This window comes from Typopeltis vanoorti, chromosome 1 (genome assembly GCF_054136105.1).
Source record: "Typopeltis vanoorti isolate ZY-2024b chromosome 1, IOZ_Tvanoo_1.0, whole genome shotgun sequence".
Classification (NCBI taxonomy): Eukaryota; Metazoa; Arthropoda; class Arachnida; order Uropygi; family Thelyphonidae; genus Typopeltis; species Typopeltis vanoorti.
Window position 1 is genome coordinate 172,019,845 of NC_143549.1, and position 19,217 is coordinate 172,039,061.

A 19,217-nucleotide genomic window follows, 5' to 3' on the forward strand; every position below is an offset into this window, starting at 1 on the left:
TATTTGAATGAAATATTATTTACAAATTGTATTTACTGAATCTAACATACAGAAAATAAATAATGTGAAAAACATAATCTATTTTTGTTCCTTAATCTTCTTATTGTTAAATTTGCACTGTTGTTCAAAGGTTCTCCCCATGCTTGTGGAATTGCCATCATGTGGTTTTTGACATTGTGACTCTCATCTGAAAGTTAATTTTCATTTGGTGATCATTGGGAATTTATTACTGTAGTAAAAAATTAACGAAACCAATACATATATTTCTGAGCATTATTAAAAGCACAGAATCTTTTGTTATGTTTCCAAAAGCATTTAAATGTACACGTTTATGTTTTCATGTTTTGGGCATCCAATTTCATTTAAATCAAGAACAGGCCTCCCTATTAAAATCGTTAATGTTTTTGATTTTTCTCTTCCTTTGGCAAGTAGTATTTGATATTTGCATGTTGATTCTATCATCCAATTTCTTAGTTTGTCCAGAGATAGTGAACCAATTTCCCACTTCAGTTATATTTTATTAACTAAGAATTCTGTTTTTTAACTCTTTCAAGTAATACTTTCCAAATACAAGGTGATTTTGTCAATGCATATCTTACAATAATTCCATCAGAAATACACATTTCTTTAGGAAATAAATTTGAAGTCTCATTGAAAAGAAATTGATAATCAATTATTCCAATGATAACTGAAAATTCATATTTTTCACCCACTCTCGATTTTTCATAATCGTTTTCCTTCATTCTTCTTCTTCTTAGATTACTTCATATGGCACCACAAATAAATATTTATTATTATTATTTTTATTATTATTTCAGTGATTATTAGCTCTGATCTTATATTTTATATTAACTTTCTGTTACAAAATTTTAAACAATTAGAACTTTTCACAAAGAAACTTTCAAAGAATTTTGTGGCTTACCCATTATTTTTACATTACCAAACACTAAACACCACAACACAAAACAGCAGCTGCAGTGGATGAACGATTACCTTAAGTCCAAACTCACTCGACTCTATGGTTTTTCTTATAGTACTGTTTACCCTTACTATGCCCTACCCTGACCGTTCCTTCAAAAATGAACCTTTTGTGCAGATGACTCAACAACATGTTTTCGCATGCTGTTGGATATACTGTTGGTGTGTTTTTATCTTACTTTGTGTGGGGAAAGGTAAAATTTGTATATTTGTTATCTGAAGAGTACAAACATTTTTTCTATACCAAACTTTAAGAGTTTAAGTCAAGTTTTTGGGTTAATTATCTGCTGTCTCTCTGTAAAACAACCAAATTCTAACAGTTCAGATTTTCGAAAATAGAAAAAACTTTACTTCCATCAGCTCCTGTATCATCAAGTATTAGTTCCCCATCTTGACATTTCAGAATATAACACTCACCAAGGTCCATTTCGTAGTCAACTCTTCTTTGCAAGTAGCCGAGGATATCAGACCACTTCCTGCGTAACTTTTCCAAAGTGGTCCTGGATAAATACATCACAATGTGCATGTCTTCTAAAATAATAATCGGCTTCCATACTTTTAGAGCTATGTCAAGAGTTTTGTCTCATGCTATTTTCCTGAAGAAAGACAATTTCAATGACTTTTGTGCCTCACCCATTATTTTACTTTACTTTCCTGGATACAAAACACCACAACACATTATGATACCTGCACTGGATGAACAAATTGCGTTAACTGCAAAGACACTTAAATTGTTTGTTTTTCCTTATAGTACTGTTTACCTGACACTTAACCCTGACCATTCCTTCCAAAATGAAACTTTCGCACAGATGATTCATGGACATGTTTCTACATGCTGTTGGATATGATGTTGATGTGGGATTATTTTACTTTGAGACATCATAGGGCAAATCTTATCTCTGTGGCTCAAAGGGTATTCTATATTATTTGTCCTTATTATGTTAAGTATTTTATCCTCAAAGATTGTTTTTGATGTTAGACCATGTGACTGTTTCTCTCACTCATATGTCCGAAATTGTTGGGATGGGAAAAAAATAGCATTAGGTGGTGGAAGTGAAAAGGTCATCAAGAGGATGACAGAGGTCTTCCCTGCAATGCTCCCCTTCTCTTCCAGAAGATGTCTGTTCAGGCTAGTGGACATGAGCAAGCTCATCATTTGCAGATATCTTTTAGTAATGTCACTTCCAACTGATAACTTTGGAGGGGAAAAAACCCTCCAACTGATACTGATAAATGCAGAGCAAAAAAAGAAAGAAATGCGTTCCTGCAATGATCCCCCACTGCATACTCTAACCCCTCATCCCACTGTCCTCCAGAAAATGTTTGCTCAGCCTAGTGGAGATGAGTGAGCTCCTCATTTGCAGATATCTTTCACTGATGTCACTTCCAACTGATACTGATAACTTTGGAGGAAAAAAAAACGCATTTTTTCTCCTTGTGAAATTTCATGCCACAAACTAACCAGAGACTTTTTTTTCACTGAGTGGATTTTTAAAATCCACTCAGTGCGACTGTGTCAACTTCTGGAAGCAAAAGGAAATGGGTATTAAATTAATAGGCAGAAATTTAGTGAAGAATATTTCACTTGAAAAGTGACAAAAAAAATAAAAAGGTATCGTAGCATGCAGATAACAAGTGAAACAACATGCATATATCAAAAATACTTGCCATTGGAAGAGAAAAATAAAAAAACATTAACGAACTTAAGCCAGACCCATTCTTCATTTAAATGATACCAATTGATGTAAACAATATATGCATGAATTTCAAAACTGTGAAAATGCTGATGAATTTCTTGTTTGCTGTGATCATAATATTTATTTGTGGGTAAACATTTTTTTCTTTACAATTTTTCTTTCTTTCTTTCTTTCTTTCTGAGCTAATTTTCATTTGGAATAAGCATAAATAATTATTTATTTGTATCGGAAAGAATATCTAATATAATAATTGCGTTAAAATATATATATAAATATCTCTACTCTGATATAAATGTCGAGCTAAGAGGACAACAGTGAATTAAAGGAAATGAGTTTTACATACTTGAGCTAAGTAAAAACCATAGTTCAACTTGTTCTGAAATGTCACATGGCGAAGAAACACACGAATTACGCGTAAGCACCAGTGGCAAATCATACACTGTGAGCATCAGTGCAAATGTTAAATCAGAAGAAAAAGGGGAAAAAATTACTGTCTTTTTCACTTTATTTAATTTCTGTATGTTAGATTCAGTAAATATAATTTGTTAATAATATTACATTAAAATAAAAGGTAATGTAGAAATTAACAAAGTATATATTTCAGAGCTAATATTCATTTGAAACAATTTTTCTTTCTTTCTTTCTTTCTTTCTGAGCTAATTTTCATTTGGAATAAGCATAAATAATTATTTATTTGTATCGGAAAGAATATCTAATATAATAATTGCGTTAAAATATATATATAAATATCTCTACTCTGATATAAATGTCGAGCTAAGAGGACAACAGTGAATTAAAGGAAATGAGTTTTACATACTTGAGCTAAGTAAAAACCATAGTTCAACTTGTTCTGAAATGTCACATGGCGAAGAAACACACGAATTACGCATAAGCACCAGTGGCAAATCATACACTGTGAGCATCAGTGCAAATGTTAAATCAGAAGAAAAAGGGGAAAAAATTACTGTCTTTTTCACTTTATTTAATTTCTGTATGTTAGATTCAGTAAATATAATTTGTTAATAATATTACATTAAAATAAAAGGTAATGTAGAAATTAACAAAGTATATATTTCAGAGCTAATATTCATTTGAAATAATTAGAAATAACAATTTATTTGTTGTGCTGGCAAAAGAAGTTTCCAAACGAAAACGCCGCAGAAAGTTTAAAACCTTGTTTGTCTCATATCCTTTACTTAAAATCACTAATGCTAAAGAAAAAAATTAACAAAAAAATAAATTCCAGTTACAGAAATAGGTTATGAGCACAAGGAATCAAAGGTAAAATTAATAGTCATATTGGTTTAAAGAAATATATGTAAGCATTAATTTACTACAGCAATAATTTCCCATGGGAGCCGAGAGTTCCAACCTAAATACACGATTTCTCACCTATGTACAACAATTTAGCGACTGGATAAGAGAGATATCTTTAAGATAAGACTTAATGAGAAATCTACAGTGTTGGACAATAAATTCACATACATTTTATTTATTTATTAATTTTGCTCAGTTATTTTGTTAGAATATGTAGTTAAACTGAATTTTAAAAGTAAAATAGAGAAAATAACAATCAATTTAAAAAAAATCATTTTACTTGTCAGAATTCCATACTCTAACAGCATTCAGAATTCTAAACCGGAAGTAATACTTACCCTAAACAAAACAGCACATAGACTTTCCCACCAAGCTTGGGAAAACATAACATGAGCAACTGTGGGAAAGAATTGATACCGAGAACCAATCGGATGGTAATCTAAATTAAGTAGTCAACTAGCTTTTCTGGTTATTTACAGAAATATCTTTCAACTCCTATGTGTTGTGTATTTTTGTGCTGTGAATAAATATGAGCCCCAGTAACCTGTAATGAAAAAGTCAGCTGCATTTTCAGACTTGTGTTTGTGTTCTGTGCTGGGAATATATGTTAAAAATCAAGAATTTGGATTATTCAGAAAAACTGGATAGTAGCAAGATGTTCCCATTCTGGAAAGAAATGTAAGTTATTATTTTTTTTTTTAACTTAAACATAATTGATAAATGTACTTTCAATAATCACTGCTATGTTTTGGTAAGCGTAATTCTAATACTGAATAGTTTTTTTTTCATAAGAATAATGATAAGGTACATATTAGAGTATCAACATGGATACATTAGCAACTTTTCATGTCTAACGTGTGTGTGTGTTTGCGGGACACCAGCATATAATTAAATTATTCAGAAATGTCTAATCACTGTCGCCATCATGACTCTAATCTAAGAATTCCTACCCTTTAACAGGAAAGAAATACCTCAAAATGAATTGAATAATTAGTACAGCCATCTATAGACAACTAAAGACAAAACATGATGAGAATGACGATGTGTTTCACCCTGGAAAAATTGCAAGATATTGTATCTCAAAAACATTGCCCACAATTCCATAGGCAAACCAAAACACCATGTGATATCACAGAGTGACAAATGTTCCCCAGAAATTTCCAAACACAAAACATCACAATTCCTTATCTCTAAACATCACACACACACAATACTCTAAGTGATCCAAACACACCACTTGATGTCCCTGAGATGAGGGGCCCCCAGAGAAATTCCAAACATTTCCAAACATTATCTCATCACTATCCATCACCCATTATACCATACGCACACCAATTACTTATCTACAACTCATAACAACACACATCCAGGATACTGACATCGCTTCCCCTTTCACCCTACCCCTATTTGTTTCATAATATCCCACCAATCATGACGCGAATGCGTATTCACTAATATATCTTTTTCCTTTTTCATTCAAAACAATAATGTCACGTATTTACAACTAACAAATTACATCACTTATACTCATTTGATAACAACACATCCATGTCGCGATTCCTTATCTTATCTTGATCTTGGTCTGGTCAGAAGTGTCTCGCCAATCATGACACGGTTCCTTATCCACTAATATATTTTCCTTTCAATTCAAAACCATAACGTCACTTATTTACAACTAACATATTTCGTCACGTATTGACAACAACAACAAATGACGTCATTTATCTACTTCTGAAAACAACACACACACCCACGACACGATTCCTTATCTTATCTTGATGTTGATCTTGTTCAAAGTGTCCCACCAATCACGACACGAATCCTTATCCCAACCATCACCCATAGTTCCATACGCGAACCAAAACACAAGAAGTGAAGCCATTGACACATATGCCCCCAGGTAAATTCCAAACTTTCCAAACTAATGACGTCACACACAAAAAATTACGTCATCATCTCAACAACCAATCACGTCACGATTCCTTATCTTATCTTGATCTTGTCAGAACTGGCACCCATACTACTCTCCTGTGCTAAGGCCTGTTTAGCTTGGAAGGTCCTGATGGTAACTATGCTACCGCCAGCATAGCTCCTACCATCTCTTAGGTGGTGTTGCTGCATGGAGAATATTATTATGACTATTCAGACATTCGATACACAGTCAAAACAAGATATAATTCAAACAACAATATGACCGATGATACTGAAAATTTTCAAATTCTACCGAAGATTCTAATAATAATTTCTTAGGTAGTGTCGTTAAATATTGACTATTCCGAGTAGTGCCGTATTTTTAGATCAGATTGATGTTGAATTCTTGTAAATAGCTTCTTTGAAATCGCACCAAGTGCACCGATAACAACTGTTATGACTTTCGTGTTTTTCAGTTACAGCCTGCCAACTTCGATTGCCAAATTTCGATATTTGGTAATTTATTTTCCAATTGTTTTTTGTTGCTATCAGTGGGTACTGCGATGTAACTTGTGGATGTTCAATAATTGTATGTCAGGTATATTGTGTTCCAAAGGCCGATTAGTTTGAATTCTAAAGTCCCGGATAATTTTTACTGTTTGGTTTATTAATACTGTTTCTATTTTATGCTGTTATCAGAAGTAGGAAAACCATATTTTTTGCATACACGCCAGTGCATTATTTTGGTCACTCGATCAAGGCGGTATATATAATCAGTTTGGGCGATCTTGCTGCAGGCATTGATCAGATGATCGATATTCTTATCTTTCTGATTTCATAATCTGCATTTGCTGTTATTCTTCATGTCTTCAATTATTATTATTATTATTATTATTGCATTAGTTTGTAATGTTTATTCTTGAGTGACAACAATTAATCCTGTTTCTTTTTAAATATATCAATACTGTGGCATTGCCATGTCTTGATCATGTCAATATTTTCCTCAGTCTCTCGAAGAAATTGGCCGTGCAAGGGTTTTCTTTTGCAACGTACGTATCGGTTATTTTGTTGTCGGATATATTATGACAAATCTCTCCACCATGACAAAATGATACTCCATGGAGAGAATTCATTATTGTTTGCTCACACAACAAGTTTGTAGATATCAATTTCTATTTATCTGTGAATCTTCAAGTTCATAGATGTTAGGATAATTATACAAATTTCAGTCGAGATTATTGTTTTCTTCAAAAATGTACACTATAATTGCGTATCTTATTATAGTAAGGCGGTGTGGTATGCATAGATAGATTATAATTAATATTGTGCTTTGTCTTTATGCGAACTGTATTTTGTTTGTTTGCTTTCATTCAAGGGAATGGTTCCAGTTTTGTGTAACCCAGACTTTCATAGAGACTGGTCACAGGTGGTGACACAGGATGTTGTGCGTACCGTTCAGAAGTTTAAAAGTGGTGTATCTAAAGCAGTAGCAAGTCAAAAAGGGAAAACTGTCCTTCCTGTTCCAGTAGAAAGTGAGCAGTTACAGCAGTTTTGTCAAAATGATTCCAGGTGAGTTTTTCGAGGGTCATCACCATTTTTAAAAGAAATGTGAAGACATATTCGTGAAAATCAATAATGATTAAGTATTAAAATAAAATGCTTAATGGATTATTGGAAATTTTTTTCGACTCTTCTCCATATCAGAAATAGAATAAATAAATAAATATATATATATATATATATATTTCGAAAAAAATCACACACACACACACACACACACACACACACACACACACACACACACACACACACACACACACACACACACAACATCCGTGGTTGTCATTTTGTCTCTAAAATATATAGCTGCATTACTTGGTATGGTACGTTCTAGTAGGCTGGCCCACTGTAAAGAAGTGGCTGGTTTTTGTTCTGCAGTGAAGCTCTTAGAGAAGGCAATCCAGAGGACGAGGAAGTTTTATCATATAATGGTTAAATAATGTGCACAGTCCGTTTTAAAATATATGCCGAACGCCGATATTTCAAAACTAGCTATTCCACTCAGACAGGTGACATTTGTATCACGATGAAAGCCAAGTATACTTGATACCAAAGTTGTGCAACGACGTACTGAAGTTTGAAGTTTGTGATAGACGTGGAGAAGGGTCGTAATTCTTTAGGTACTCTACAATGATGCTTTTGAAAAAGGCAGGATTGTAAGTATTGAAGGATAGTAAGTATCAGGGATACTGCCAATATCCACTGTTCACGAAGTGCTATGCTGACGTTTCAAGAGTAAAAGAATATTGGTCAGAACAACAGTTGTCAGGCCATTGTTGTATACCACAATTCATCAATTGTGGTATACAACAATGGCTAAAGAATGTAAGTTATCTGGCTTTGTTCAAGCACTATAGAAAAGAAACAGTTGGAATGCGTTGACTGTGGAATGTAACGTGAAAAAGTGTGGTTTTTTCTTAGCTCACAGTTGAACTTTCCTCCATATGGACCTCCGAAATAGACACCCATTCAACGTAGAATAGCTGATGTTGGAATGTTACAGGATGAATTGTGGTGTTTCCTAGATCACGCTCGATGTTACTCTCCTCCTTATGGACCCCAGAAGCAGCACCCATTCAAGGTACCCTTGCTTACAACTAATCATCAAAGATTACATCTAGATTTTTATTTGAGAAAGTCATTCGACCATTGAAAACTGAAAGAAAAAAGTTGCTTTTTCGGATAGTTCTCGTTTCTGATTATGTCATTTGCCATTAGGTGGAGGGTTAGCCGAAAGCTTGGGGAAAGAAATCACCCCGATGTCATGGTCTAGTACAAACAGGTAGGAGGCAGCAGTGTTATGATATGAGGATCTCATCCTAGACTTCACTATGAGTACTACAAAGTACCTATCCATTAAAGCTGATCAGATATCCCTTCATAGTATCTGTCTTTCCAGGTACCATACATGTGTTCCATTCCATCGAGATAATTCGCTGTGCCAGGTTGCCTGTATTGTTCGAGAGTGGTTTGCCAAACACGATACTGACTTTCGAATTCACCATATTTGAATCCCATATAACATCTTTGGGATTACGTGGGTCGAGCGATCATGCGATTGAATCCTCCACCCAGAACTCTCACAGTTCTTCGTGAAGAAATCCTGATGGTGTGGTACAGCATATTTTCTGCAACTGTCAAAAGTCTCATAGGGTCCATGACGCATAGCGCCAGTTCTGACAGCAACATTACATCTACAGTCCAGTCAAAATATGATGGTGATGATGATGATGATAATATTTTAACTGAACTGTATGTGATTTTAATAGGCTTTTCATTCTGATTTCAAGAATAAGCTTAACGCATGTTCATCGTTTACAAAAGACAAGTATGCAGTTACCGAAATATAACAATGTATCGCTCCACCAATTCTCATTCCAGCTTAGCTTTGTCTCATCATATGTTAGCCAGTGCATCAAATCAAAGATTTTCAAAGTGTTTTTTATGCAAATTTCCAAAATGTCTTGTGCATGTGTTATGTTCATAAAAGCTGTACACTTTCTTTCACCATCATAGAAAATAAAAATGCTCATCAAAGAAATAATAACGATCGTAATTCTCACTTTTTTCTCACACGATTAGATGGTATATTTATTTTTTTGTCAATTGGCAGATGAATTTTATCTCATCCTGAATTTCACCCTGAAGTAGTATGAAAATGTTTGGTAGTGAGATTCATATTAATGCGCATGAGTTGCATGCTCAGTATCACAGCAGCCTATAAGTGGATAATGGTTGGAAAAGAAAAACCTATTATTACTATACGGAGCCAAGAGGCTATATTTTTCCTGCGGCGTAAATTAAGTTAAGTTTCGTATCGGGGTTTTGTATCCTGCTGAAAAATAATGAGGGATTTATTATCCCCTTAACTTGAACGTATTAGTATTATTATTGAAAAACTAGAGTTTCTACTCACTAGGAGGACTACTCCACAGAATAGAGCAATAGTCCAGCTGGACTATAAGAGGATATTAGAAAGCCACTATTCATGTTTTGTGTCTGTTCAAAAGAAAAGAGTCCTTAAGAAAAAACTGCCAAAAATAGACAATGACAAAAATAGGCAATAACAGTTGAAGTCACTCTGGGAAATAGGAATCATCAATTCACCAAAATGGTATCATCCGGATAGCATCAAGAATTTTTATTGAGGTTTGGTGCTTGAATCTACAAACGAGAACCGTTTTGACATTGGAGAAATTTGAGGTTTGTAAAGAGTTGTAACTGAACAGGGAAATAACCATTTTGAGTGGAAACTTTAGCTCAGTTTTTTCAGGAAATGGGGAAGAGCTTGAAGTAAATGTTAGTTAAAGAAGAACGATTTAATCTTGAATTTATAATATCAAAGGTAAGGAAACGTGAATTGAGATTCTTTTTGTAAAAAAGAAGGCAGGACTCTGGCAGCAGTAAAGTGACTAGGTCATTCTAACCCTTCACAGAAGAATGTTTATGGCAATTTACAACACTAGTTAGAAAAATCCAGAACATTACTGTATAAAGTCTTATAGGGTCCATGCGACGCATGGCGCCTGTTCACTCCCCTCTTTAATACATTTTTATCCACTTAAAACAACAACAAAAAGGTTAACCAAGTTACTGAAGCATTTAACCGCTCCTTAATAAACACGTTTCTCGCTCTCTCGAAAGATTTCTATTCTCGTCAATGATATACACACAGTAGTCCATAATTGGACTGCACTGACTTGAATTTTTCCTGGTGCACTGGCACTGTTTTTCTGTATTTCTGATCTAATTGAACTATTCCTATTTCCAAACTCTTATTGCCAGCTCCTTTGCATATTCCATTATATACGTGATGATATATCATCCAGTTCCACAGACTATTAACACAAGCCTTATTAAAATTCTAAACATTTCACATTCCTTACCACTGTTATTCAAGACTGTTCACTCCAAACATGAAATTCAAAGTGCTCGAACATACTGTATCTTCAGTGAATGTGACCAGTATTCCAGTCAGTCTTCTTACCCTTTCTCCTACTAGCTACATAACTGCAGAAATCTCGATGGTTTTGCTTTGTTGCCTCAGCCAATCTTTCATTTATGAGTTTTTTTTTTTTTTTTTGTTTACTGCAGTATCACTTTCGTAGTCTGTGTCTTATACCTTTTGAACTGATGGGAAGTACCCTTTTCTTCATACCTTCGGCACAGCATCCTCTTTCTCATCAACTCGTCTCATTCTGTTACTGTTATTCATCTATTTCTATTCTAATTTATTTCTTTTTCTAACCTAGGATTTCGGTTACGAAATCCAAGCATGCTTGGAAGGTTGTGGGCCTTAAAGGCCTGTTAAAGCCATTGGGATAGATAGATAACCTAGGAGTGCAGTCTGAATTGCTATAAGTTACTAATCTCGAACCCAGTTCCAGGATTGAACTCAGTAAGTGATCTCGAATCTGTGATCTGTCCTTCAAATCAAGGATACTAATATATTTCCTTATGTTATCATAGTTTCCTGTACTATAATTACGCACATCTGTTTTGTTCAGTAAAGCTTTCACTTACTTTGCAGCTGCCCATGTTAAAACCACATGATCACTGTCCTCAATTTCTGGCATGGTGGTGATACCTTCTATTATCATTATAATGCCGAAAACTGGTGTACTAACTCCAGCGAGTACTGGATTTCAAGCTGTTATCTTCTATTATTATTATTATAAGGAATGATAATATCAACTCCAACACTTATATACTGCGTGTTGCATCAACCACTTGCTGCATAAGTCATATCTCTATGCAGATAAAGGAATTCGGTGTTCTGACTTCACACATGTCATTTTCTGTTTCCAGGCAATGTTCCGATAGTCAAAATTACCCATTATTATCAATTACCTGTTATTCACCAGTTGCATCTGCTTCAACATTTCGGAATCAAACCCTCTACATTTCCTAGTCTGTAGAAACACTCCTCTAAATATCTAAAAATTTCAGTTTCCCTCACTGGAAATTGCCTCAAAATCATTATCACTGCATTATTTTGTGAGATTATCGATAATACCCCACCTCTCTTTTAACTTTTTGTAATTTAGAAAAATGCTATAACCATCATATTCTATTTTGGCAGTATCTCATCCTCTATCAACCACATCCGCTGCCGTCGATGATTTCGGACTGAATAATTTTATCAACACCACAAATTCTGCATCTTTATTCTAACACATCTTGCAGCTGAAAAGCATATGTCTAACTCTCATTTCTTACCCACAATTCATTACCCTGTCAAATGACAAGAACTTTGTTGTTGTTCTTATTGATGCCATTCCTATCCTCTTTCATTCTATTATTTATCTGATACAGATTTTGTTGCCCACTATCGAATTTTTGTTTTCCTGCCTGGATAAACTCTTCTCCTCTGAAATGCAATATACCATGATATGCATTGCCGCTCCCACTCACATGCACAATGTTTCCAATAAACAACTTTCTCTTTAACTTTGCGATTTATCCCATGCACCCGCATAGCTATAATCATTGCACTTTTTAGATCTCTACTATAATACCTAAGCAAGTCACTCATACTTCTCCATTTCACATGCTTCTGTTTCACAGTCTCTAGAAAAACTCTCGAATCCTGTGCTACCTCCTTAAAAAACATTTCTTCCTATCAGCAGTCAGTTCTTCTGCACATTATCTCTTGTCCACAGCCTGTCACTCGTTCTTCCTTTTACACATCTTCAACATCTTCATTTCTACATCTTTCATCATACTCCTCCCCCCTCACAAAACCTACCTACCCTCATATCTATCCTTACCGTGCTCCGTAATATATAACACAGCGATCCATCTCCAGTTTATCTCTGTCTTTTGTAACTAATTTTATTATTCCAACTGTTCCCACCAGACATCTGTTTTCTTTTCCTATCATTCTTTTACTATCGTTATTATTGTTAAAGGGTATCTCCATGGAGTCCAACGACTTATCGCGGGAGACAGACCCAAAAACATCGTTCACAATATAACTTTGATACCTTCACGATGCATCCAAAATTTCCCATTGGGATGCAGAAGCTAACCATTATTAACACAGTATCCATCATATATCTCCTTATACTGATTCAACGATGAAGAACTGATAACCATCCAAGGAAACCCATTTCTGGGTTTCCTGGGATGGTTATCCACTTATTCACCACCCTCGTAGTAAAACATCTAGTTAGCATTTATTGCTAACTGAAACTTTATTCAGTTAGCAATAAATGCTTCCAATGATGACCTCTTGTTCTATCGCACCTGCTATATACTGAAAAAGGTTTCCTCATCAATTTGCAGCAGTGAAACTCCATCAATAGAATACATAGACGGAAACATTTTCAATACTAAGTGAATTACACTCTTCTATATTAAAAGAAAAACCATTATCCTTTAACGACAATCAATCTACTCAAATCATTCTCCAGGATTTTTACCTCATCTTTATTATTACAGCCCTTTGCAACTTCGCATCATCAGCAAACAACTGAATACCATTCAAATCGTCTCCAATATTATTAATATACACATTTTAGCCTGTTAGGATTGCATTTCTTTTTTTGTTCTCCCATTTTTCGTCAGGTATTTATGTCAAATTTACTTATGGAAGGCATCCTCTTCTGTTCTTACTACATGTCCAGACCACTTCCATTTGCGTCTTTTCATTTCACTAGTAATATCTTCATTTTTTTTTGCTTTGTTTATGTAACTCACCCTTTGTTTTATGTTCTATATATATATATATATATATATATATACTCCTTTTTCTTAAAAATATTTTTATTAATAATGGTTTCTCTCCTAATAAGATTGATAAATTTCTTTCTTTCCGTCACTCAACTGCTTCTGAAGTCTCTCTTCCCACAGAGCCTTTATTTCTTTGCTTTACATCAGCTCTCTTTCACCAAAACTAGCTAAAATTCTCAAGAAATTTAACTTCAGAACTTGCTTCTCTACGCTCCCAAAACTTCGCTCCATACTTAGTAAACCTAAAGAGAAACATCTTTCCACTCAGTTTCCAGGAGTCTACAAGATTTTATGTGATTGTGGAAAGCCATACTACGCCCAAACTGATAAATTCATCCTTTTACGTATGGAAGAACACCGTAAGATATTTCCTACAACAGGACTAGAGCCAGCGCTCTCTCTCTAACCATGTTCTTTTTTCTGTTAACTCAGATGAAGGCCGCCAACATATTATGGACTGGACACAAACTTCTAATATCCATGTGTGCTATGATGAACTTGAAAGAAAGATTGTCGAATCTAGAGAAATTACCTTAGATTCTTCCCATATCAATAACAGCCTAAGTTTCAATCTCTCTGACGCAAACATTGCCTCTGTTCAATACTGGCGCACTCGTAACAGCACATAGTGAACTTTTATTTGGAACTCAAGTTCGCATTACTGTTTTCAAAATATACTACTGTCTTTTGTACTATATATATATATATATATATATATATATATATATATATATATATATATATAAAAGGGATAACGGTTATTGGACCCCTTTGATAAGATTTCACCTAGGTTATTACATAGCGATCTGGTCACTTGGGTTTCTTATGGATGTTGAACGGTTCAGAAGCGAGTGAACACTATTGTTGCAGGTCTATGAGATACACCATATGAAGAGAAATTGAAAATTCGTGGGCTACAGAAGCTGCTGGTAGACTGATAACAAAAAAAGCATAATGTCTGAAGAAAGAAAATACAGCTTTAAGAACATTAAATATTCTAGAGAAATCATTGCCAAATATCACAATATACAGTATATATATATATATATATATATATCGTCAGACATTATGCTTTTTTCGTTATCAGTCTACCAGCAGCTTCTGTAGCCCACGAATTTTCAATCTCTCTTCATATGGTGTATCTCATAGACCTGCAACAATAGTGTTCACTCGCTTCTGAACCGTTCAACATCCATAAGAAACCCAAGTGACCAGATCGCTATGTAATAACCTAGGTGAAATCTTATCAAAGGGGTCCAATAACCTGGTTATCCCTGTTTGTGAAGGTGTTCTTCAATAACTAGGCAGTCTTCAATAACTAGGCAACTCTCCATCCACCAATACATCTAAATCTTTTGCTTTATAAATTTCCCAGAGTATAGCTCCATCATTGTTCCCAGCTGGTAATTTTTTCACTGCAAAATACATAACCTTACACTTTGTCACATTAAATCGATACCTCGTTCTCCTTTAGCCGCCTGTTTAAATCATCCTGTAAAATTGCAACACCATCTTTATTGATGATGTCTAATTTGCATCATCCTTAAAGAACTGAATATTTCCTTTCATTTTCTATATCCTGGTTTCCCAAACTATGTTCTGCAGAACACCAATGTTCCGCGGAAAGTGAATAAATGTTCCATGAAAAATTATCAAAATTGATATGAGCCTGGAATGGTTTTGAATGCTGCGACAAGTTCAAACATGTTTGAAAATCAGACGCTCCTCACTTTGCATGTGGATTGTGCTATTAATTCCAGCGCATGCTGGCCTTGACTCAGCAGCCCGCGGTTGTCGACATTTCCGAGCGCGACTGAAGTATGGAGGTATCTATTCTAGGAAACGTGTGGTCACAAGCAAGATCAATGCGACGCAGTGCGGCCCGACACGCCTGTAGTGTGCGCTGTCGCATTTTTGGCGATGCGATATACAGCCTGCTTCGACAACAGTGTGCGCTTAGCTTTACGCTGAATACGAGACGATGATACTCGACTCTAACCATAATATTCCTTAAAATTTCAGGATTTGTGAAGTGTTCCGTCGTAGGAAAAGTTTGAGAAACGCTGTTCTATATCATTAATGGACAATTTAAATAGTAACGGCCCAAGTACCTTGTGGCACACCAGTGAGAGGCTTTCTATGGAACTGTTCCTGGATAAATTACTGTATGCCAGGGCTGTCCAAAGCACTGTCCGCGGTGCGATTTTGTACGGCCAACCTATGGGTTTTGATTTTCATGAGCGAAAAAATAAAATAATCTGAATCAAATGCTTATTAGATATTTTAATTCTATCACTAATCGATAATCTCAATGTTTGTAATTTATTTGGTATTTTTACATCGCTATATACTCACGTGTTTTTCTAATATTAGATGTGTCAAAGAAGCGTTCTTATATTTTGTTCCAACGCGCATGCTCCGGGCGCTCACGAGGAATGTGAGCGCGCGATCAGTGTTGTTTGTTTGTTCAGCTATCGAGGTTGTGTCGCTCCTGCTCACCAAATTACTAGATACACACTGTGATGCGGCCCTCGGGTAAATATTTTTTGTAATGCGGCCCTCGGATTACCTAAGGTTGGACAGCTATGATACATTATAATTAGTTGTCTGAGGTCTTGTTATAAGCTATATATTTCTGGCTGTCCTGCAGGGGTGAATTCTCTATGCTTGCTGCGCAAGCTCATTAATTGAGAAAGAAGTAATATTTATTTGTTAATAAATGCATGCATTTATAAGCATTCTATTTAGACTTTTATTTTTGTAGACAGAAGACGTCTTAAACTTACCCGGCAATAATTGAGCTTTGCGCTGTCCATCGAAGGCCGATGCTTGCTCGTCTAGTCAAAGCTACCTTAGCTTGTTCGGTTGTAGGAGCTTCCAGTTCCTCACAGCAGCACCATGATTTATGCGCGCGTATTGCCATTTCACGTCATTTCACTCTGTTGCTTAAACACAGGCCATACGCAGCTCTAGATATGAAGCTCTAGCCAGTGAGCTTCAGCCAGCCTTTACAAGTGAGCGTGTTGCTTGGAAAATTAAGTTACAACCAACTTTTTTGACGATATTATTGACCAGTTCATAAAGAAGAACTGTCTCAACCTCAGTGATTGTAGTGGTTTTACTGTTCTGTGTGTTTTTTATGTTGGAGAGTGGATGTTAGATGGTTATATATACTTTATCAACTGATGGACTCAGTGAATTCTGAATATAATTATTTTTGTCTTATCAGAGTTTAGGCATATGGCCAGTCAATGAGCAGATTTCTTTGGGCTATTCTTGTATTATTATGGATGGATATTATAGCTGTATCGTCTGCGTATTGGAAGATCTTGCCTTTGATAGGTAGCTGGTTAATATCGTGCATATAGATGTTAAATAGAGTTGGGGAGAGAATTCCCTGTTCCTGGGTTACGGGTAGCTCTCTACTTCGCTTTGACACGATGCGTGTAAGGGCAGTATTTAACATACTTAATGCTTTTTTTTTTAATTTATTAATTTATGTAGGATGGGGACTAGACTAGTTGCGTGATTGGTATCCTTAAATCTGATGCTGTCGATTCCTGGGCCTTTGTTTGGTTTGATTAGTTGTATTACATAGAGAAGTCCTGCTTATTTTATGGTTGGGAGAACCATAATGTCTGTTTTGATGGTGGTCGAAGTGTTTTATGGTTTCAGAGGCGGTGGGCGGTATTGGGAGCACAATCTAACATGTTGATCAGATGCCAGGTTTGTTTCATGTTATTTTATGCGGAAGTTAATTTGTTTCTGTTGTAGTTTCTTTTTTTCATTTCTTATTTACGTTGTAAGGCGATATCTTATGTTCGGTTTTTATAGCTGTGTTATTTGGATTACGTTTTAATTGTTTCCATAGGATATCCTTTCTGTATATATCTGGGATTATGTTTTGCGTTATCCAAGGATTTTAGCTTGTTTTTGAACGAATTCTGACTATCTTTGCAGCTTTCTTATATATTCCCCCCCCCCAGCGTGAGTTTAATGTTGTTGTATAAGGTATCTGTTGAATATGGTGAAGCCATGTATTTCTAGTCAATGTTTCTTATTTCGTGGTTGACAATTTCTTCGTCTTTTATTGTTTTGTGTTGTTTTTCATATGTGTAGCATTGCATGAATATTGTCTTAGTGTGCAAGTTAAGAGCCGTGAAGTAATAGTCTGCTACTTTGCTCTTTATGACTGATGCAGTGTAACTATTTGGTTCCCGAATGTTTATATGATCTAAGCAAGAATCATTGATAGTATTTCCGACTACATCTTCTCTAGTACACGATGTTATGGTTGAAATTATGTTATTCATAGGTAGCATATCTAGGTATTGTACAGGGTTGTTACGGTTTTCCTTTACCTTATTTATGTTTACATCGCTGATTATCATTAGGTATTCAGTTGAGCATAATTCTTAGCGTGAAAGTGCCAACAATTCAGTTCGTGCAAGAATTTTATCAGGTTTAAGTTTGGTGACCTGTAAATAGCATTTAGTATTATGGGATGCTGTCGATTGATGGTATTTAGTGATTTCGATGCAAAGGATTTCAGCATGCTCAAACTTATAAACAGTTCCTTTTGCTATTAATTTATGTTCGTTCAATATTAATATTCCATCCCCTCTTTTTGTTTGTCGGCACGATATATGTTGCAGAAATCCTGGAATTTGGAAGGCAGTTGCTTCATCATTATTAACGGACACTTCTGTTAGGACCAATATATGAATAAGACCAGTGTAATTCTTCAGATAAGACTGTAACATTAATCAATGTTTGCGAATGCTTCTGATATTAATATGCAGGATGGATAGTCCTGCATAGTATGCAGGACTATCGTTTGTTTCCTCTCGTTTGTTTCCATGCATCAAACGAATCAACAGTATAATTGCTGGTATATTCTGGTATTATCATAATGTTTTGTCACGGATGCCAAATGAACCCAAGAGATAGTTAGGGCAATTATGAACGATGGTGTTTTCATTTCATTCAAGTTTTTTCTCTTGAATGTTTCCATGCATCAAACTAGTCAACAGTATAATTTCTGGTATATTCTGGTATTATCATAATGTTTTGTCACGGATGCCAAATGAAACCAAGAGATATGAACGGTGGTGTTTTCATTCAAATTTTTTCTCTTCGCTGTTTTCTGTTTTTGTTATCGTTCTCACAAGCTTAATCTATTCGAAACTATTTCATTTCAGAGTTTTCACTCCACAACCTTCACTTCTAAACCGTAGTAGTTGGTTCTTCCTTTGCGAACTGGGCGAAAAAAAACATTTTTTTTTTCACCTACCTGCCAAGATTATAAGATCCAGATGTCTGTGGGACTTTTATTGATATGCTAAGGGGGGAAAAAGCTTTAACCTGATGAATGGCAGACGAAAATTATTGGCTTGTAGAGTGATTGGAATTACGCCGAAGCAAGCAAAGATTAATGAGGTCAAGGTATTTATGATTCGGCTACATATTTTCCTTTTTTGTAATGCGGCCCTCAGATAAATTTTTTTTTTCTAATGTGGC

General features: G+C 35.2%; 1 protein-coding gene across 1 annotated transcript in view; it reads left to right on the top strand.

The window, feature by feature from the left end:
• Dhc93AB (Dynein heavy chain at 93AB) overlaps nucleotides 1–19,217 on the top strand; it is a 1,274,973-nt gene that overhangs the window by 9,689 nt on the left and 1,246,067 nt on the right. Inside the window, exon 2 of the mRNA XM_090403805.1 lies at nucleotides 7,279–7,472. Coding sequence (XP_090259931.1) covers nucleotides 7,279–7,472 — 194 coding nt within the window. The remainder of the gene's footprint in view (nucleotides 1–7,278; nucleotides 7,473–19,217) is intronic.